The following is a 22,565-nucleotide window of genomic DNA, read 5'->3' on the forward strand; positions in this document are numbered from 1 at the left end:
ACAGTTAAGGTTGCCATGAATGGTCTGTGATATATAGTGTTCTGGGTAATAGTACTATTAACCCAAATATTCAAAAATTACCTCCACACCAAAAAAACCCATGAGAATGGCTGAAGTTTTTTGAGATTTTTAAATACTACAGGCAGTCCCCGACTTACGCGGATCCGACTTACATCGGATCCACACTTACGAACGGGGCTTTTCTCGCCCCGGAGCTCACGGGCAGCGGGACCGCCCAGAGCGCAGTGGTCCCGCCACCGCGTCCTCCAGGGCGAGAAAAGCTGCTCCGGGTCTCCCTGGTGTGCTAGGGGGGACTCCCCAGCACAGCAGGGAGACCCAAGCAAAGCCGCACAGGCGGCGGACCCCGCTGCCCGTGCAGCTTTGCTCCTTTGCCCCGGAGCAAAGCCGCAGAGGCGGGGGACCCCGCCGCCTGTGCGGCTTTGCTCTGGGGCAAAGCAGGGAGACAGGAGCAAAGCCGCAGAGGCGGGGGACCCCGCCACCTGTGTGGCTTTGCTCCGGGGCAAAGGAGCAAAGCCGCACGGGCAGCGGGGTCCCGCCGCCTGTGCGGTTTTGCTCGGGTCTCTCTGCTGTGCTGGGGGGGACTCCCCCAGCACAGCAGGGAGACAGGAGCAAAGCCGCAGAGGCGGCGGGACCTCTGCGCCTCCACGGCTTTGCTCAGGTCTCCCTGGTCTGCTGGGGGGGGGGGTGCAGCTAGTGCGCCCCCCCCCCCAGCAGACCAGGCTTTTGTTGCGGGATGCCTGGGGTAGAGCAGCTGGGGTGCTGCCGGGTTGGTCCTGCGGGGACCTACCCGGCAGCGCCCCAGCTGTTCTGTCCCAGGAGTCCAGATTCAGCCGCTGTTGAAACTGATCAGCGGCTGATTCCAGGAAGCCGGGGGCAGAGCAACTCTGTCTAGGGCTTCCTGTAGTCAGCCCCTGATCAGTTTCAGCAGCAGCTGAATCTGGAGCCAGTTCCGACTTACATACAGATTCAACTTAAGAACAAACCTACAGTCCCTATCTTGTACGTAACCCGGGGACTGCCTGTAGTAAATATTGGGTTCTTCTTGTTTGCTTTCTAGTTTTGGAGCCGTCAGGCTGCACTTTGGTCTCATGTTTAAATTTTTCTTTGTAACCATAAGGGTTAGAAATTCACTTTGCATTGAAAGGAAGCTCTTGTAAACACTTAACTTCAAAAGTTGGGACTTTAAGTGAAAAACCATATATTGCGAGAGTCATGATAAAATTGTGAGATTTGGTAACATTTAGTACATTTGTTCATTCCATTAAATCTTTTAAAAGGTATATGTAATGGTGCAGACCTCCACATCCTGCATAGAGCAAAACTTTCTAGTTCTGTATTTGAAATACCCCCAGTGATATTTATTACTATGTATGTCAGTTGCTGTTTTCTGGAAATGATTTGTGTTCTACTACAGGCTTTTATGTAGAAATATTTTGTAACAATAGTTTATATTATAGCACAGGGAACATATGCCATAGGGAAAATGCTTACCTCTGTCAATGTGAGGTAAGGAAAAGGAAAAAAAGCAAAAGTTTGTGCTATCTGAAATCCTACCTCTTTTGATATGGTATCCCGGTGTTTCTTTTGTAACCTACTGCACATTCTCAAATCCAGTGCACATGTGACAATGCAGACAATGTGTCGAATATCAGATACTTCTGGACAATCATACTTGAGCTGGGATAACGTGTTAGAAACCTGGTATTATGAAATATATAATTAAAAATTTGAAGAGGATTTTAGAAGAAGAGGTTTTTTTCTCTTTTAAAAATATAACAGGCAAAAGAAGCCAACAAGAGACAAAATCACGAGTGAAATATTTAGTTGGAGGCCTAAAGAAATGACAATGATACCTCCCTGTAGAGGTGAAGGATGATTTGCCAACATCTTGCAGTATTGAGAGCGATATTATACAAATTACACATCCCAACTAAGGGCTAATTGGCTAATCAAATAGTTGATGCAATTTGCATCGACTATACAATTATTCGATAAGGGTGCCTCCACCTTTGAAGTGTAGCAACAGCCACAGGACTATCACTAAACTTCAAAGGTGAAAGCACTGTGGGGAGCACGGGGCTAGCAGGGGACTCGAGCAGTTCCCCTCTGGCCTTGTGCTCCCCGTGGTATTTCAAAATGGCAGCACTGCATGGAGCCTACAGTCAACTGGGGATGCTGGGGTGAGCTGAGATTTTTTAGTTAAAAAAAAATAAAAGCAATACAACATATTGTATTACAACTATTGTACTAATATAGCATATTATAATTTTAGAATAGGACAAATTTGAAGGTATAAAATACATTTAATTTTGAAGCTAATAAGGGGATCTACTTAGAACTATTGCTGAATATAACTATGTGCATTTTTATACCTTACTGTTTAAATTTTTAAAGTGGAACTCTCACAGTGGATTTTTAGTTTTCAATTTTTCACCTTTTTTTTCAAATTATAATGCTGCTAGGATGTTTTCCAAAATTATATGTCTTCATTACAAACTAAAACTAATGGAGGATTTTGGTACAAATTCTTTCAAATTTTTGACTAAAGTAATAAAATGAAATACCTCTTTTTCCATATCCTTCATGCTTGAATGTCCAGTTAGAGAAAGTAATGCTGCTGTACTGGATTCCTCCAAATCTTTAACCAGTCTTTGGAAAGCATGCTGAATTTCTACTTGATGCTTAAATATATATATATATATATATATTGGTTATTTTTTAAAATCAAGTTTATTTTGTAAATTCAGCCATTTTATTTTTTAATGTACATGCTATTTGAATATTATGACTTTTTTAGGTCTTTCAAAACAGTCATTTCTCCTCTGATATTTATTTAATGCCATGCTCTGTGTGCAAGCTCAACTTAGTCTCTCTCCCAGAGTTTACAGTCTATCTCTAAATCATGTTTTCATTATATTGTTTTAATATAAACAAGTCATTAGGTCTCAGTCATTTTCAGGCAAGATCTACTACATCTCTTAAATATTACATTTCTCTGTTAAATATCAGTAAAGTTTTCATTTATTGTTTACCTGAGAGAAAAATTCCTTGTGCTTGTGTAAGCCATGGATATGATATCCATAAACTCTGATAACATCTGATTCTTGTCCAGAAGTAAGGACAACATTGATTCTTTTTGACAAGGCATGAATGATAAAGAAATTGAGAAAGCCTGTCTGTAGTTCAGTCAGTCCATCATCAGAGATTATTATAAAATAAGGGTAGCATTCTTCCAAGAAATCTTGCCACTTCTTTTCTAAAAAGTTGGAAAATTCAGTATGAATGACAGCGTCAGTATTGTGCTGAAGATGGAGAATCAATGAAGTACGTAGAGACAAGAGAGTGGGATGCCCGAAATATGTATGTTCTGCATCCTGCAAAAAAATGAAGTTAAATTCTGTTATGTTTTATAGAGATTAACAATTTCAATTAGCTGTAACTAGAGAATAAACATATTCATTCTTAGTAATGACGTACTTTGCAAGTACATCTTCATAGTATCTGCTTTGAAGCTATTATTTTGAATTAACAAGACCTGAAAATAACACTTTATATTATATAACTTTAATAATAACTTACAAATAATTTAAATTGATAGCTTAATCCTGTAGCTACTCAGATAGTCTTATTGGATCAGTCATGCCCTCACTTACATTGGTGTAAATTCATAGAATCTTCATTCATTTAAGTACAGCTATGTAGTTACTCTGGATTTACAGCATTGCCACTGAGAGCTGTATATGTCAGGAAGGCTGCTTGGGTGAATAAGCATTGGCAAGGTCAGATCATAATTAGACAACATAAGGAGACATTTAAAGAGTCTGCTGACGTACAGAGTCAAAGAAATAGCTTGTGGGCCAGATTCTTGGCCGTGCCAAGTGAGCAACTGGTACAACTGAGGCTTTATGTGTAAATCTTTTGGGCCAGTTCCTCAAACTGGAACCACACATGCCAGAGTTGTTCTGGGAATCACTGGAGTGTAAGGACTGCTTGATCACACACTCCCTGCACAATAGGTCAGATGTAGATGCTAGAATAGGGGCCACAAGAGGAGTGGTTTTCAGACAGGATATTTTCACCTATATATCTGCCTAGTTTTACAACAGGCTACATAAAAATGACTAGCAAAGTCAGTACAAACTAAAATTTCATTCAGTTACTCATTTTTGCTTCTCAATATATTGTACAATCATATGTAAGTACAATATTTATATTCCGATTGATGTATTTTATATGGTAGAAACGAGAAAGTCAGCAATTTTTCAATAATAGTGCATTGTGACACTTTTGAATTTTTATGTCTGATTTTTATATCTTTGTCTGTAATCAAGTAGTTTTTAAGTAAAATGAAACTTAGGGCAAATCAGACTCCTCAAAGGGATGCAGTAGACTTGAAAGATTGAGAGCCTCTATACTAGAGCAACCCCATGCTTGGGAAATCCTCCACCAGCCTGAATGATAGATCTTAAATCTGCTTTACATCAGGGAAAATAGTGGAAACCACTTCTCAGATTCAAGAATTGGATCCTTTGTCTTTATTAACATTAATACAACACCAATACATAGGTAGAGACTCAACATAATCCCAAAATGTACATAAATTAGGTTTAAAAACATAGAACTTGCCATGCAGTATTAGCCAGTAGCCATTCTAGATCAATATTTTAATTTAATTTATCTCTTTTAAATATCCCTTTTAATTTACTTTAGAATTGTGCTTGCTCTATCGCATAAACGGATATACGATATTTAAGTAAAATTAGACTAGTTGAAGCTTTTAATTTCTTTGCATGGATGCAAGAAAAAGAGGATATGACGTTCATCAATTTCCATACTGATATTAAAGAAATGAATTACAGATTCAGAGTTGGAAGGGTACCTTAATCTAATCTGATACTATTATGTACGCATGATTTTATAATATTTTGGGGGCAGGAGGCAAATTGCTAGGGCCTATGTGAGCAAGTCAATATGATATATAAGCTTTAATTTTACAATACTGTAATTTTTCTAGCTTCATAATAAAATCTAAGCTGTACAAAAGAAAGAAGGGGAGATACTAGCTAAAGTTCTGAACTTAGCCTTTAAATGTCTTATTGGTTAAAAAATACTTAATGTATTATGAATTAACAGTTTTCTCTAGTGAAGAAATTCAACTATTTCATTGCAAAATGTATACATTTGTTACCTTGAAGAAAACAATAACATATTTTGCTCCTTTTGATGTTAAATCCTTTAGAAAGCGTTCTACCAGGTAAAAGAAGTGCAGGTTCTGTCCTGGCAGTAATGTCTGTTCACTTATGCAAGTGATGAACAATGAATCTCCGTCAATCAAAAAAAACTCAGACTCAACATAATCATTGAGTAAGCTGACATACCTGGAACAAAGAATACATATGGCAACAAAACAGTACAATTTAACAACAATTAATGGAACCAACACTATGTGCTTGAGTAAATGTAAAAAAGATCAGTTAAAAAAAAAAACGTAAACAAACTTAGTGATCCAGTTCTCTATGGCTGTGTCTATACTGGCATGAATTTCCGGAAATGCTTAAAACAGAATAGTTTTCGTTATAAGTATTTCCGGAAAAAGAGCGTCTACGTTGGCAGGCTGCTTTTCCGGAAAAGCCCTTTTTCCGGAAAAGCATCTGTGGCCAATGTAGACGCGCTTTTCCGGAAAAGAGCCCCGATCGTCATTTTCGCGATCGGGGCTTTTTTCCGGAAAAGACTACTGGGATGTCTACACTGGCCCTTTTCCGGAACAGTGTTCCGGAATAAGGACTTATGCCCGAGCGGGAGCAGCGTAGCTTTTCCGGAATAGCGGCTGATTTTGTACAGTAGAGCGTCGTTGCTTTCCGGAAATTCAAGGGCCAGTGTAGACAGCTCGCAGCTTATTCCGGAAAAGCGGCTGATTTTCCGGAATAAGTGGCCCAGAGTAGACCCAGCCTATGAGAAAAAGAAAGATCAGTAACTCAGTGAAAAACTGTTGCCATGTTATTTCCAATTATATTTACACCAACATCTTTATTGGCTGCTATAAGGAATGTGTATATAGTACGTCTAGACTGCAGAGCTTTTCCAGGATACCAGAGGCATCCCGGAAAAGCTCTGCCACGTCCAAGGAACGCATCTGGTTTTCCAAAAAAAATTTTGAAAAAGCAGACATGTTTTTTCGGCATCCCTGTAAATCTCATTTTATGAGGAAGAAGGGATGTTCTGAAAGAGGGTTTTTTTTCCAACATTTGGGCCCGTGTAGATGGGCAAAATGTTGGAAAAGCCTCTTTTGGAAGAAAAGCAGAAAAAGATACACAAATTTCGGTTCACAATTTGCATATCTTTTTCAGACTTTTGTTTGTAGTGTAGACATAGCCTATGTTATGAATTTTCTATGAAGCTTATGCAATTGTGATGAGCAGAAAATGTCAGTATCAGCCCTAGGAATTTTCCAGGAGATTTCCAACTGTGTGAGTCACATAAAAGTAAATAGATAAAGAGTGTGGAATATAACTTAGCAAAGCGAATCACATAAACCACTTACACCTAGCCAATATTTGCTGGAAAAACAAGTACAGTTTCATTCCAAAAACATAACTGAAAGTAAAGATGCCTATTTCATATGAAAATACAGGATCTGAGGGTATGCTTACACTACACGGTTCCGTTGATGGAGCCATGTAGATGAGCTTCGTAGACATAGCAAAATGAAGCGGCGATTAAATAATCGCCATTTCATTTACATAAAAATGGCTGCCGCGCTGTGCCAATCAGCTGTTTGTCGGCTCAGCACGGTAGTCTGGACGCTCGGCGGTCAACATCAAAAGCCTTTGTCAACTGCCCCATTATGCCTTATGGGATGAGGTTTACCAAGGCGGTCGACAAAGGCTTTTGATGTCGACCGTCGAGCATCCAGATTACCACGCTGAGCCGACAAACAGCTGATAGGCACAGCGCAGCAGCCATTTTGATATAAATGAAGCGCGATTATTTAAATTGCCACTTCATTTTGCTATGTCTACAAAGCTCATCCACATGGCTCTGTTGACAGAGGCATGTAGTGTAGACATACCCTGAATGAATATACAGTTTACATGGTTTTTTTGAATAAACAGGCTCCAAAATTATGATTATGAACCATGTGTACTCAATGAGATAAATTTAATCTTCAAAGGGACCCTATTTGAACTGTCTATCACAATAGTAATGATACCTTTTCCTTTATAATGCCAAAATGTTTTCATCTCATCATCAAATCATGGTGAGAAGGGCAGCAGAACAGACTGGGACATGAACAGACTGGGTCCCACCAGAGCCCACATGTGAGCTGCTTAACGTGACCTAGAGGGACAAGAATGAAAGCCCCAGAAGCCGATGGAATGCATGCCACACCACCACTTGTTGCAGAACACTCCCAGTCATGCCATCCCCTTTCTTACTGGAGTGGTACACTGGGGTTCCCTGCCCAATTTTCACCTCTGGCCATGCCCATCCTGGCTAATAGCATGTGCAGTAGCACTACTATCATCTGAGTCTTACTGAAATTCTTCTCCAGACAGACAATTTCTCTTGGATTTTTTCTTTTTTTTTTTAGTTCAAATAATTGCAGCCATACTTACTCAGCTCTTGGTATGTCATTCAAAATTAAGTCAGATATCTTCTCCATCATTCCCCTATGTTTGTTTAGTTCTAAAATATTGATAAAACATTTGCTTAGCAATCAGTCACAAGACTTATGTTATCAGTCAGCCTATATCCAATCACTTTCTCATTCCATTGTATTACATGAAAAAACATGTTAAAAAAGCATTATAATTACAAATCAAGAACTCAGAAGTTAGGAAGTGCAAAAATTTCTCATGCAAAAACTAGCATGTAATCATGTAAGTAATGACTGTACCATAATGCATATGTACTGGGGGCAGCCTTAATTCTGGCATTTCCTATGTCTTGCATGCTCAATTTTGCAGCCTTAATGTTCTTTAAATGTAAATGTTCATAAATGTTATCTCCTAAATTTAAGAGGAACCTGAAAAACTAGAAATGTCATCATATAGAAACAAATTGATGGGTCATAGGTCACCAGAAAAGCTGGGACCTTTAGGTATACAGCACAGACCTTTACCACTTGAGTTAATTCAGTGATTGAGCAGTTTTAGGCTTCTACAGTAAAATTCCGATGGTCCGGCATCTGACAGTCCGGCACTCCTGATGGTCCGGCACCATCAGGAACCCAGAAGTGCTCCGGGCAGCCGGACCATTGGAGCTGCTCTGCCCCCAGCTTCCCCAATTCAGCCGCTGCTAAAACTGACCAGCGCTGAATCCGGGAAGCAGGGGGCAGAACAGCTGGAGTGCTGCCGGGTAGGTCCAGTAGCGCTGCCCCTCGGGGCTGCGGGACTAACCCAGCAGCACCCCCGCTGTCCCCAGCTGCTCTGCCCCAGCTTCCTGGATTCAGCCGCTGGTCAGTTTCAGCAGCAGCTGACTTGGGTACACCTGGGCCAGAGCAGCTGGGGTGCTGCTGGGTTGGTCCCCGCAGCGCCGAGGTTTGCCGCTACCAGACCAACCGAGCAGCACCCCAGCTTCTCTGTCCCAGGCATCCCGATTCAGCCGCTGCTGAAACTGACCAGGGCTGACTCCAGGAAGCCTGGGGCAGAGCAGCTCTGCCTCTGGCTTTCTGGAATCAGCCGCTGATAAGTTTCAGCAGCAGCTGACTTGGAGACACCTGGGGCAGAGCAGCTGGGGTGCTGCTGGGTTGGTCCAGTAGCGCCGCTCCTCGGCGCTGTGGGACCAACCCAGCAGCCTTCCAGCTGCTCTGGCCCAGGCGTCCTGATTCAGCCGCTGCTGAAACTGACCAGGGCTGACTCCAGAAAGCCCGGGGCAAAGCAGCTCTGCCTCTGGCTTTCTGGAGTCAGCCGCTGATCAGTATCAGCAGTGGCTGACTTGGGGACACCTGGGGCAGAGCAGCTAGGGTGCTGCTGGGTTGCTCCAGTAGCGCCGAGGAGCCGCGCTACTGGAGCAACCCAGCAGCACCCCAGCTGCTCTGCCCCAAGCGTCCCCAAGTCAGCTGCTGCTGAAACTGACCAGCAGCGGCTGAATCAGGACGCCTGGGGCAGAGCAGCTGGGGTGCTGCCGGGTTGGTCCGGAGCGGCGCTGCGGGACCAACCCGGCAGCCCCCAGCTGCTCTACCCCAGGGGTAGGCAAGAAAAGCCTGGTCTGCTGGGGGAGGGCACTAGCTGCACCCTCCCCCCCCCCCCCCAGCAGACCAGGGAGACAGGGGTGGCGGGACCGCCCAAGTCCTCCACGGCTTTGCTCCGTCTCCCTGGTCTGCTGACCTGGGAGACGCAGAGCAAAGCCGCAGAGCACGCGGGCAGCGGGACAGTCCAGGCGTGTCGCGGCTGTCCTACTGCTGGCATGCTCCGAGGCTTTGCTCCCCATCTCCCTGGTCTGCTGGTCAGACCAGGGAGACGGGGAGCAGCTTTTCTCGCCCCGGAGGACGGGGGCGGCGGATCGCGGCACATCTGGGCGTCCCGCTGCTCCCGTCCTCCGGGGCGAGAAAAGCCCGTTCGTAACTGCGGATCCGACGTAAGTCGGATCTGTGTAACTCGGGGACTGCCTGTATTGTAAATATACAAAAGTTTCTATATTGTGATTGTTACAACCATGCACAACAGGGTTCCCAATCATAGTATAATTGAATACTGGGCCTGATCCTGGGACAGAGAACCTGTTAATCCTAAAGGTGGGTAATTAGAATTTAACATAATCTTAGATCAAGCTACACCGTACATTGGGTTTGGGAAAGTACAGTGGTGGCATACAGCTTGGCCAAACCCAAGAATCAAGATCTGTTTGTAAAGATTTTATATTTGAATTAGCCATTAATCTGAAAGATTCCCTAAGATCTTTATTACCACCTAACCAAAACTTGAAGTATTTGATTAAAATAATCATTCTTGAACCTGAGCCTTGTATTCTATACATCATATTAGTGTCAAATGAATGACATAATTTATTTATCCTACCATAATTTATCCCACCCAAAATGAGTGTCAGAGTGGAAGTTGGTTTCCATTCTGCTTCAATAAAGGTATAATTATTAGAAGAAAAACATTATGGTAAATTTCCAAAGAACTGACAGAGGATTTAATACTCTTTTGCTTCAAACTGATTCCCATCACATTTAAAAATTCTGGTTTTACATTTTGCCTCTGCTAAAAACAAATACAGAGTTTTGTCAAATAAACATACTTCTGAACTTAGATTTTATGTTAAGAAACAACCCAGGGTCACGCTGTCTAGTCTAATTTGGAGAAATAACCACAGAACTGCAAGATGAGTGTTCATCTCTGAAAATGATGAAATCTTAAATGAAGCTTCCTGTTGAAACCACGTGAGCTAGCAATATGGTCACGAACAAAAATGAAAGTTTCTACTCACCTGGATTTCTGAAATCATAGCTGTCATGTCTGCTGTCATCGCTGGCCCTTGATATCTGCTGTATCTCCTTTTCCCAGAAAAACACATTTGAAAAGTCACTGAAGCCACCTTTATTTTCTACTTGATGTTCAAAAGACACAGATTTTTTTTCAAGGCAATAGTCTGTGACATCACCGTCATCGTCACTGAAATCATCACTGAAATCAGTCCCTGCAGAAGCCATGATAGCTTTATTCTGATTCCTGACACTGTCTTCAACTTACATATGCTTATTAGATCTGCTGTTAGTCTTCAAAACTCCTTTTAGGAAACATACATTTCTCTGTAAAGGGAAAGATTATGGGCCTTATTAACTTCATAAATTTCTATAAAATCATTGGACATTTTGGAAGAAGACAGTAAAATGTGATGAGTCCAAGCCAACAATATTTACTCATCTCCTTCACATATTAAACATAAGAAAATAATATACAGTATTATTAAAGGAAGGGATGTATACATTATAAAAACCTAGATAATTAAACCACAAGAGTTATTTTATAGATAACGAGTACATTATTGCACACTTGTGTTCAATAACTATACAGTTCCACTAAAAAAAAGACAGCATACAATTTCCATCAAATCCTCATACTACTTACCCGTAATGCTATGCCTACATCTGATCATGTAGCATGAATCAACATATATTCAGGATAGCTGTCTGCAGATATAACTGTCTCTTAATTATGTTATTTGTTTACTAATCAAACCATGATTTGGAAATAAAGAAAATTACTCATCAGGCAATGTTGCAAGCTCCTGTGAAATCTTGTGTAACAGATACTGAAACAGCAGCTAACAATGTCTCTTCTTGGAAGTGATTTTAAAAATTTTGATTTTAGAACACTTCTTTTTTAAAATTCTCATGATTCCACCAAGTTACAGAGCTCGTTGGGGCCCTATTTTTCATTTTACTTCTCCTGCTTCATTATTCTATCCCAGTTATTCCAGTCCTGAAAATCTTTCCCTTGATCTGCCAGTTATGTAGTAGTTTTATGATGGACACTTAGTCTATGTCTAGACTGAAGGCTTCTTTTGGAAGAAACTTTCCCTAAAGAGATCTTCTGAAAAAACTTCTTCCAAAAGAGAGCATCTACACTGCCAAAGCACATCGAAAAAGCAATCTGCTTTTTTGAAAGATAGTGTCCGCACTGAATGGACGCTCTCTCTCATGTTAGCTGTGATTACTATGTATGGAATGGCCACCAGGGCACCTGTGCTTTTTCCTCTTTCCTCTTCTCTCAAAAGAACTCCCTCTTCCCTGTCCACACACACCTTTTTCTGAAAGGGCTCTTTTGGAAAAAGGCTTCTTCCTCATAGAAAGGGGTTTACCAATGTCAGAAATACCCCTCTATTCTTTCAATTTTCTTCTCAAAAGAACGCAATTGCAATGTGGACGTAAATGAACTTTTTTTGGAAAAACAGTTGTTTTTCCGAAAAAAAGAAACTCTGTAGTGTAGACATACCATTAGATGTCAATTAGTGAAAAAGAGAGGAACTTCAGAGTAATTTGCTTTAGGGACCTTAGACTTTGAGTTATCTCCATTTCTGAAGAGCTAATTCATTGTATTGTTTAACTTTCCCTAGTTGCAGTCTTTTTTCAATGAAAAATAAATCTCTGAAATTCTTAAGTTCCTTAAGATATTTGCCAAAAACTCTCCAGCTTGTGACTTCAAATGAACCACCATAATCCAGAGAAACAGTAATGCCACCATTTTAAGTCCAGAATATAATATATTACAGTGCAAGAATATAATATTGGTGTCATATGTGGATGCAACTCAGAATATCAAATGAAGAATTTACTTTTTTTCTGCTTCCTATAAACTGAAAGTCGAGATTCTTTGAATCCTGCAAGAACAGAATGTAGGATGGAAAAAAGAAAATAGAGATACCGATGATTTTTAGCCCCAACAGATGTTAACACTTGGACCACATTTTCTATATTTGGGTATGTCTACACAGCAACATTATTTTGAAATAACTAGTCTTATTTCAAAATAACGTAATCCACTTCTACACAGCAGGCAGTTATTTCAAAATACTGTCAAGCTGGAGGACTTCTTACTCTGACTCCTATACCCTCGTTGTATGACAAGTAAGGGAAGTCAGGGGCAGAGTGCTCTATTTTGAAATAAGTGCGGTGTACATGCTCCCAATTTTGAAATAAGCTATTTCGAAATAAGCTAAGCAATTGACGTAGCTCAATTGGCGTAGCTTATTTCAGAGTTAAGCCTTGCTGTGTAAACACATCCTTTGTTTAAGATTGCTATTTCAACTTCAGCTATGCAATTAGCATAGCTGAAGTTATGTAGTTTATTTTGAGATTAAGCTTACTGTGTAGACGCAGCCTAAGGGCTGTTCCCTAAAGATATGACTGAAAATAACCTGTTCCGCCCATAGGAAATTGGCTGAGGCTTTTAGACAGTAAAAATGTAAGGCTACATCTAGACTGGCATGATTTTCCGGAAATGCTTTTAATGGAAAAGTTTTCCTTTAAAAGCATTTTCGGAACAGAGTGTCTAGATTGGCACTGATGCTTTTGCGCAAAAGCACTTTTTACGGAAAAGCGTCCGTGCCAATCTAGACGCGCTTTTCTGCAAAAAAGCCCCGATCGCCATTTTTGCAATCGGGGTTTTTTTGCGGAAGACAAATCTGGGCTATCTACACTGGCCCTTTTGCGCAAAAGTTTTGCGCAAAAGGACTTTTGCCCGAACAGGAGCAGCATAGTATTTCTGCAAGAACACTGACAATCTTACATAAGATCGTCAGTGCTTTTGCGGAAATTCAAGTGGCCAGTGTAGACAGCTGGCAAATTTTTCCGGAAAAGTGGCTGATTTTCCGGAAAAAGTGGCCAGTCTAGACACAGCCCAAGAGTTTTGGCAGGCCTTGCAAACATCTCCAGCCGCCCACCCACCCAAAGATCCCCTCTTCTTCAGTCTATCTTATTGCCAGTTCTGGGCGCCCTGGACCCAGGAGACCCGTCTTTCACCGTGCCAGCCACGGGGAGTCTCCTCTCCCACCCAACCTGCTCATGCCCCTCACTCAGTCCCAGCCCGGAGCCCCTCCCTGCCCCTCCCGCCCGTACGGAGTTCCTGCTAGCGCTCCAGAAAAGGGAGAGCATCGCAGTCCCCTTCTGCCACGGGCTGTTGTGCTCCGAGCTGCCTGTTCCGCGCCGCCGAGAGGCACTTGTGAAGGCAGGAGACACTCCGCTCTGCAGACCCTACCTGGGCAGGAGGCGACACCAGCGGGAGGAGCTCCCGGGAACAGCTACTGGCCGGCCGGGGCGGAGTGCGGGCCGCCTCTTTTATGCCATGAGCCGTGGCTAAGTTTCGATTCTCCGCACACACGTAACCGGGATGGCTGTGAATCACGGCGGGAGGGGAGAGGGCGTGGGGTGTCGGGCCCTGAGCTGCCTGCGCCCCTCCACCGCTGCTGCTCTGAGATAAGGCTGCCCGGGCGGGAGGGGGAATGCACACGGGTCTACAGAGCTGTAACGATGCTGGCTTAGAAACCGAGCTAGCTAAAGCGGTACAGCAACTAGCGGTGGGCGCAGTTATACGGATAAAAAGGTGTTGACTTCAGTATAGCTTAATCCCCAATGCAGGGCTGGCCTTAGCGAAAATGATGCCCTGGCCGAACCTGTCTTTGGGTGCCCCTGACCTTCCTATGGTGCCCCCATCGCCTTTGGCCCCCAGGGCAACCCTAGTCCCTGCAGCCCCCATCCTGTGCCCAGTAACTCCTGTCCCTTGCCCCTCCTCCCTCCTAACCCCTGCATTTGCCACCTTCACCCCAACACCTGCACTTCCCTCCAGGGGCAGCATGTTTGCAGAAATTTTAGTGGTGCCCACAATGCCCAGAGACCACAGCCCTCCCCCACTCCAACTCTTACCACCTCCATCCCCACCTAAGTCTCTGAGAAGGAGTTTGGGTGCAGGAGGAGTGAAGGGTGGGGGCCTGGAGGGGCTTAGTTGCAGGCTCTGGGAGGGAATGTGGGTGCAGGTAGGGGTCAGGGAGCAGGCTCTGGGATGCAGTCTTGGTGCTGGCTCTGGTCTGGGTTAAGGCATGGGGATCCTGGGCGCAGGTTCTGTGAGGAAGTTGGGGGGCTGAATGGTGGGCTTGGGGCAGGACAGGGGTTGGGGAGAGGGTGTCAGGTGCACAAGGACATATGAGAGAGTAGGTGTGGTATGCTTAAACGAAGCACACAAGATCTTTTATGGGGGAAAAGGCAATACGCCGCATTTATTGAGAATACAACGGTTGCATATGCTTTTCAAAAACATACACACACACACACAAAACATCATGTATACACAGTTCTGCCAGATGATATAGTTACCAGTCCAGAGTCTGTGTCAATCTAGTGGCCAGCTAGATCGAGCACAGGGGGAAGCAGGGTCTTGTCAGTCAATTGATCCAATACCCCTCTCTAGACAGTGGCAGATGAACCCAAGTTCCAAAGCAAAACACCCTGCTTTTTTATAATCCATTTCTCTTGTTGAAATCCATGGATTCTGCTTTGTCAACTTGTGACCAGAACATTATCTTTTTGATGTGAGTGTTCACAAAACATCTCTCGAAGGCTCATCCTGTAATCAATCATCCTTTCAGGGTGCTTGCTCTGCTTTAAGGTCGTCAATCTGCCAATTATCCAATCTTTTTGTGAGTAGGGGGTATACACTGATGGTTATAGATGGCTCCTCTACAGCCAGGTTGTCTCATGCTCTGGCCTTGCCCATGCTCACTCACCCTCCTTCTTCAGCCATCTGGGTCTAAAGCCATATAACTTTGCATCTTATCTTGACACATTCACATTCCCTTTCATATACAAAAACTTTCCGAGGTTACAGATTTGCATGGCAAAGCAGAAGCGTTGTAAATTAAGCAATTAAGGCTCGGTCTTCAACATTAGCAAAATTCCTCTAATCTTATTAACACAGCGACAATATCCAAAACTGTCTTTCTACTTTAGAACATTTACTAAACTTCAGAACAAAGAAAACAGACCTTCAACTGAAAGGACTTAATTTGTAAAATATTAAATGTATGTTAATATATATATGCCTTATATTGCTATATTATTGCTACATTACTACTATATTATTATGCCTAAGATAAGAAATATAAAAAGAATAAAACTTTCAATCCTAACAGGTACAGAGTGCCACACTTATCTGGGGCACCCCCTTTTGGTAGTAGCTCCCCACGGCTGCCAACATGTACATTCCTATGGCCAAGGAGGAGGGTGTCTCCATATGCTGCTGTCAGCAGCTGGAGCAGTGCAGCTGCCCACCCTCTTCCCCAGGCTACAAGGACATATGCCAGCAGCCAGAGGGGAAAGAGCAGTTGGAAGCACTGCTGGGGAGGGTGGCTTTTAAATCCTCTGGGAGTGACAGGCAGAGTCTGGGGACACACAGGGCACCAAGGGGACTTAGAAGACAGGGGACAGCAAGCAGCAGCAAGTTTTGGTGGAGCCTGGCCCTAGGCCAGGATTATTCCAAAAAAATAAAAATTCTGTGCACAAAGTTAAAATTCTGTACAATTCTGCAAATGTCATTTGTCAATAAATAAATGTGGAGGCTGTAGTACGGCAGTGGCAACCACACTGCAGCCTTCCACTCCCCTCCCCAGCTGGGACAGGAACTTGGCAGTGATATCCTTCTGTGTGCCTGTCAAAAGGCCACAGGGAACTTGATGGTTGGGATGTCAGCCATGATCCAAAATCCATTTGAACGATAAAAAAAACTAGCTGATACCAATAACTGATTCCAACTCTCATCCAAGCCCTTGCCAACCAGGGCCTTCACCTCCCAAATGGCCTCTGTATTTCCCCCTAAGAGGTGCTTAGAATGTGCAGTTGAAAAAGAAAAGGAAGTATATTCAGGCACCCATGGTTTTTTCTGCCCTGATTTTTAACACCTGGTTGCCACAGACCACTCAGTAGGACTGTACTTAGAATAACACAGCACATAGTTTCAACAGTGCTTCAATAATGGGCCTGGAGCCATAAGCCAGCCAAGGGTCATTTGAAAAGTGGATCTTGTTTTGGTCTATTTAAGATGAGGGGAAATGTGCCACATTCATGAAGAGACTTTTACAATCCCAGTTAACTCTACACTGTTTAAAACTCCCTCGTTCAAAATGCTACTAGCTGCAGAGGCAGTTGTGGAGATACTTGGATCCACAAGAAAAAAAAAATCCCTTTCCCCTAAATGCATGTTCCCTAAATGTCAAGAGCTAGTTATCTTCCTCCCCAGCTAATTCTGCAGCCTCCATTTCTGCTTTTCTGCTGCCTGTACATCCCCTCCTCCTCCTCCTTTTCTTTTAGTGTCAGTTTCCTGTTGACACGGGCATATTGTTAATCATGAGCAGGAGCAAACACCACCTTCTTTTATTGTCATTTAACTTGCCCCTCCTTCCCAGCCAGGGTGCGTGTGTACCTATCCCTTCTCCCAGCTCACATATGCTACTGATCTTTACTAGGCTTAAACTTCAGAGCAGAGGGAGGCAGTATGAAAAGGATACTAGTGAGACTGCAGGGAGCTGTTGGCAGAGCAGGGGGAGAGGTGCAGCTACTGTCTTCCAGGGGCACCAGCCTGCTCCCTAGGGGTATGTCTACACTACAGCACTAATTCGAACTAACTTAGCTAATTCGAACTAAGCTAATTCGAACTAACGGATCTAGACTAAAAAACTAGTTCGAATTAGCATTTTGCTAATTCGAACTAGCATGTCCACATTAAGTGGACCCTGAACCAGGCTTAAGGATGGCCGGAAGCCGTGCCGGCAGGGCATCAGAGGAGGACTTAGAGCGTGGAGATGCTGTCTCAGGCTAGCCGAGGGCTGCGCTTAAAGGGTCCCAACCCCCACCCCGGACAGACAGTTCTCAGGGGTGCCCCGCTTGCAAAGCAGTCCTGGCTTGGAGTGCCCGGACTACCCACACGGGGCACATCAGAGCACTCGGCCATCAGCCCGGCTGCACTTGCCGCAGGCTGCCATCTGGGGAGAGGAAGCAATCGGGGGGCTGCAGGAGAGGTTCCACCCCAAAAGCCCGCAGAGCCAGCCCAGTCCTCCCCATTGGGGGCACGTACCCCATTCCTCCCTCACCTCCTTCCACTTACCCTTTCCTAGCCCCTTTTCTTGATGTACAAAATAAAGGACAAATGTGTTCAAAAATGGAATCTGTCTTTACTGAACAAAACTGGGGGAGACTGGGAAAAGGAGGTGGGAGAGGGGAAGAGAGAGGCTGGGAGAGGGGAGGGCAACTACAATGATCAGGGGTTGGGAACAGGTCCCATATGAAGAGAGGCTAAAGAGACTGGGACTTCTCAGCTTAGAAAAGAGGAGACGGAGGGGAAACAGGATAGAGGTCTCTAAAAGCAGGAGTTGGGTGGAGAGGGTGCATACAGAAAAGTTCTTCGTTAGTTCCCATAAAGAAGGACTAGAGGACACCAAAGGAAAGGAATGGGTAGCAGGCTTCAGAGTAGTAACAGAAAGTTGTTCTTCACAAAGCAAAGAGTCAACCTGTGGAACTCCTTGCTGCAGGAGGCTGTGACGGCTAGAATTAGAACAGAGTTTAAAGGGAAGTGAGATCAAGTCATGGAGGTTGGGTCCATGGAGTGGTATTAGCCAGGGGGTAGGAGTGGTGTCCCTGCCCAAGGTTTGTGGAAGGCTGGAGAGGGATGGCATGAGACAAATGGCTTGGTCACTGTCTTCGGTCCATCCCCTCCAGGGTCTCTAGGATTGGCTGCTGTCGGTAGACAGGCTACTGGGCTAGATGGACCTTTGGTCTGACCCAGGATGGCCATTGTAAGCTCAGGGCTCAGGGTCGGGGGTCTCAGTGGACCCTCTTGATTTTCATGTACACCTGCTCCTGGGTGGCCAGGCTGGCAGCTCGCCTGTCCTAGACGGCAACTTTCCTGTGCCTAGTGCGGAGATCGTGGACGAGGTCCACGATGTCCGCACTAGCCCAGGCGGGTGCCCGCCTCTTGCGGTCCCGGGCAAGCTTCCGGTAGCCGCCAGCCTGGTCCCGGGAAGAGGGGGAGGGCTGGGGGGCATCGGGTGGGTGGCTCGATCCGTGCCAGGTGCAGGGTCTGCTGGCTGGGTGCTGGCAGGCTTACACCTGGCACGGGCACCGTAGCCAGCCCGTGCCCCTTTAAGGAGTCCGGGGCCGGAAGGGGGGCAGACGAGTTTCCCTGGTGTTGGCCAGAGTGGCCACCAGGGAAACCTGGGGAGGGTTAGCCTCCCACTAGTTCAAATTAAGGGGCTACACAGCCCTTAATTTGAACTAGTAAATTCAAACTAGGCTTAATCCTCGTGGAATGAGGATTACCTAGTTCGAACTAAGCACTCCGTTAGTTCGAATTAAATTCAAACTAACGGAGCACTAGCTTAGCACCTATGAAAGTTAGTCTTTCATACTTTGTAGTGTAGACATACCCTAGGAGACCTTGGCACATTGGTTTACAGCTGGATCACTGACACTGATCCAGATAATGAACCCTTCCTCCCCAGCCATCCTCTGCTCTTTTTCCTTCCCAGCCCGCCATTCCCTGCCCAGTTCTTCTTCCACTCACCACTCCCCAACGTATGTCCCATGCCCAGGGCCAGCCCGAGCCATTTTGGTGGCATGAGTGCCCGGCACATGCGTGGGCCCACCCGTGAGCGTGGGCCCACCCCTGGGGTGCATGGGGCATGTGTGGCACGCCTATGGCCGCTGGCGCGCAGCCCGGGACCTGCCCCTGGGACAGATGGTGCATGCGCTGCCTAGCCTGGTCTGATTATGGCTGCTGGCGCGCGCGCCGGGCCATGCAGGCCCTGTGGCCGTGGGGGGAAGGGCGCTGCTGGTCGGTGCTGTGGGGCCGGCGCTGCGGGAGCCAGCGCTCAGCGCCTGATGGCAGCTATAGGGGACGCCGCGTGCCCCTTACAGCTGCCATCAGGTGCCCCCATTGGTTGGTTCCCCGGGCAGCTGCCCGGCTTGCTCACCCCTCAGTCTGGCCCTGCCCATGCCTAAGCTTGCCTGCTGTCTTCTCAGTCTCCAGGTGTCTCCTCCCATCTGACTGGCCTGCCCCGCCCCCCTGCTGACTGACATGAAACACTCCTGTCCTGGCCCTAGCAGCAAATATGCACCCCCACCCCGTCCCTGCCAGAGACCAGTCAGCACTGGCAGAGAGGGACTTACTCTGCACAGCTTTGGGATCCCCAGAGGGAGGGGGGTCTGAGAGAGGTGGAGCCTCACTCGGCTGGCTGAGGAGCGATTGGATGAAGGGGAAGGGATAAAGGGGCAAGAGAAGTCTGGGAGTCTCTCCCATCGGAGGAGTAACAGTAGTTCGAATTAGGAGCTTAAGTTCAAACTACCTAGCCCGTGCCAAGTGTAGCCGCGGACAGGTAGTTTGAACTACCGGGCATTTAAAAATGGCGGTGTCTGGAAACATGCAAATATAGACCGGGATATTTAAATCCCGGGCTTCATTTGCAAGTTCGAATGACTACATTAGCCACCCTAGTCCGAACTAGGGTGGCTAGTGTAGACATACCCATACTGATTTGGAATCAGATTTGGATTAATCAGAATCCAATTCAGATTCATCAGTATTAGAGGACAATTAATTGATACATCATTTGGCTATGGGAAACGTGATATACTCACTGGATCATCACTTTTGGACGGAGAAACCAGCTCAGGGTGGTGGGACCACATTATCATGCAGTTCTGGGCAGAAGATCAGTGGCTACAGAACTTTTGGATGCGTAAATCAACTTTCCTGGAGCTGTGTGCTGAGCTGGCCCCTGAACTGCAGCACAAGGACATCCAAATGAGAACTGCTCTCTCTTGGTAGGGAAGCATGTGGCTATTGCTTTGTGGAAGCTGTCTACTCCACATTGCTACCATTTGGTTGTGAATCAGTTTGGAGTAGGTAAATCTACTGTCGAGGTAGTATTTTTGCAAGTGTGCAAGGCAAAAAAATCACATTTTACTGAACAGGGCAGTGACTCTAGGAATTTTCGGATGACATAGTGGCTGACTTTGCTGATAAGGGTTTTCCTAATTCTGTTCCATTGTAGCACCACTCCACTCTGCCTCAGAGTACATCAATCCATAGTGCTTCAAGTGCTTGTGGATTACCAGGGATGTTTCACAGACATAAATGTGGGATGGTCTGGAAAGGTGTGGGATGCGTCTTCAAGAACAGTGCCTTTACAGGAGGCTATTTGCTAGCACTTTCTTTCCAGACAAAAATTTACAGTAGGGGATGTGGAAATGCTCATAATCATCCTAAGTGACGCAGCCTACCCCTTGCAACCCTGGCTCATGATGTCTTACACCGCACACCTGGACAGCAGTAAGGGAAGGTTCAACAACAAGCTAAGTCACTGCAGAACGTTCGTTGAGTGTGCCTTTGCAGACTGAAAGGGAAATGGATGTGTCTCTATGGCAGGCTGGACCTTTTGAAGGATCATATCCCCAGGTGGTGGACAGATGCTGTTGCTTACATAATTTCTGTGAGAGTGAGGGTATGTCTACACTGCAGAGTTTTTTTCAGAAAATCAGCCATTTTTCCGAAAAAACTTCACTTATGTCCACGCTGCAATCGCGTTCTTTAAAAAAAAATCAAAAGAACAGACGGGTTTTTCTTAAACCTCTTTCTACAAGGAAGAAGCCTTTTTCCAAAAGAGCCCGTTTGGAAAAAGGTGTGTGTGGACAGGGAAGAGGGAGTTCTTTCAAAAGAAGAGGAAAGAGGAAAAAGCACACGTGCTCTGATGGCCAGTCCATCCATAATAATTACAGGTCAAGTGCAAGATAGGGTCCATTCAGTATGGCCACTATCTTTTGAAAAAGCAGATCACTTTTTTGATGTGCTTTTGCAGTGTGGACGCTCTCTTTTGGAAGAAGTTTTTTCAGAAGATCTTTTTAGGGAAAGCTTCTTCCGAAAGAAGCCTGCAGTCTAGACATAGCCTAAGTGTTCACTGTTTTCCCATGGGCAGAGCACTGAGGTATGGTGTTTGGACTCATACTTTGAACAGACAGACACTTGAGCTGTCAAAGAAGCACATAGGTTGGGCATCAATATGAGAAGGAAAAAGCAAACAGGAGAAAGTCCCAACAGGAAAAGGAGAGGGAGATGGACCAGGCAATAATGGGAATTCTCTAGCTCATAAACACACATGCTGGGGACTCTTATAAAACTGCAAGTTTAGCAAGTTGTAGCTTTTATCCCTTGCAGTCAGTGGAGATCTCTATTGTAGCACACTCACACCCTACATTCCACTCTCCCCCACCCACACTCACAAACACATACACACTCTTCTTCATGGCAACCATACCACAGTAAGAACAATCAGAACTTCACAGACATTGACCCATGAGACTCATGGTTGGCTGTATATGTAGCCAAAATGGACGTGAATGTTCTTTCCCCTAGTTAAGTTTTGTTCAGTTAATTTATTTGCAGAAGTTTTTAATTCTATCTGGGTACGTCTACACTACAGCGCATCTAACGCATCTAGAACTAAAACTAGTTCGAACTAACGCATCTAGAACTAAAAACTAGTTCGAATTAGCGTTTTGCTAATTCGAACTAGCGCGTCCACACTGATTGGACGCAGGGGGGCATTTAAGGGCAGCTGAAACCGGTTCTGGCAGGGCATCAGGTCAGTAGTTGCTTTGTGTGGCTGCTGTCTGAGGCTATCTGAGGCTCGAGCTTAAAGGGACCCCCCTGGACAGCCGGTTCTCAGCTTTTTCTGCTTGCTTGCCAACCTCGCCGAAGGACACCAAAGCGTTGGTCTCTGAGCCCGTCTGTGTCAGTGCTTCCCTTCGGGGGGGCCGCCGCAGGTGGCAACATGGAGCCACGGCTCGCCCTGCACCTTCTGGTGCACGTTCTGGACTTGCTGCTGCAAGCCTGCCAGCAATGGCTCGAGGCTGCCTGGCACCACCTGGTGAACGTCAGCCCCCTGCCTCTCCGCCTGGCCGCCCTGGGGGCCGTGGAGGAGCCGCGGCGGCGCCCCGGCACCAGCGTGCCCCGCCGCGTCTGGCGTCTGGACACCAGCAGCGACTGGTGGGACCGCAT

The 22,565-nt window shown here is 45.4% G+C and overlaps 1 protein-coding gene across 5 annotated transcripts in view; it reads right to left on the bottom strand.

Annotated features, from left to right (window-relative positions):
• DDX60 (DExD/H-box helicase 60) overlaps window positions 1-13,873 on the bottom strand; it is a 215,643-nt gene extending 201,770 nt beyond the window's left edge. For 4 of the 5 annotated variants that reach the window (XR_012904205.1, XR_012904203.1, XR_012904202.1 and 1 more), the window contains exons 1-7: window positions 13,725-13,872; window positions 10,456-10,777; window positions 7,638-7,707; window positions 5,210-5,399; window positions 3,054-3,395; window positions 2,586-2,702; window positions 1,576-1,719 (exon numbers count right to left, since the gene is read on the bottom strand). Coding sequence is in view for 1 of the 5 variants with exons in the window: in XM_075930185.1 (XP_075786300.1) it covers window positions 1,576-1,719; window positions 2,586-2,702; window positions 3,054-3,395; window positions 5,210-5,399; window positions 7,638-7,707; window positions 10,456-10,678 (1,086 nt within the window). In the remaining 4 variants the exon portion in view is untranslated. Of the gene's footprint in view, window positions 1-1,575; window positions 1,720-2,585; window positions 2,703-3,053; window positions 3,396-5,209; window positions 5,400-7,637; window positions 7,708-10,455; window positions 10,778-13,724 lie in introns of all 5 variants that reach the window. The other variant, XM_075930185.1, reaches the window with a different exon arrangement.
• Window positions 13,874-22,565: the final 8,692 nt, after the last annotated feature.

The sequence above is a fragment of the Pelodiscus sinensis genome, chromosome 5 (assembly GCF_049634645.1).
Source record: "Pelodiscus sinensis isolate JC-2024 chromosome 5, ASM4963464v1, whole genome shotgun sequence".
NCBI lineage: Eukaryota > Metazoa > Chordata > Testudines > Trionychidae > Pelodiscus > Pelodiscus sinensis.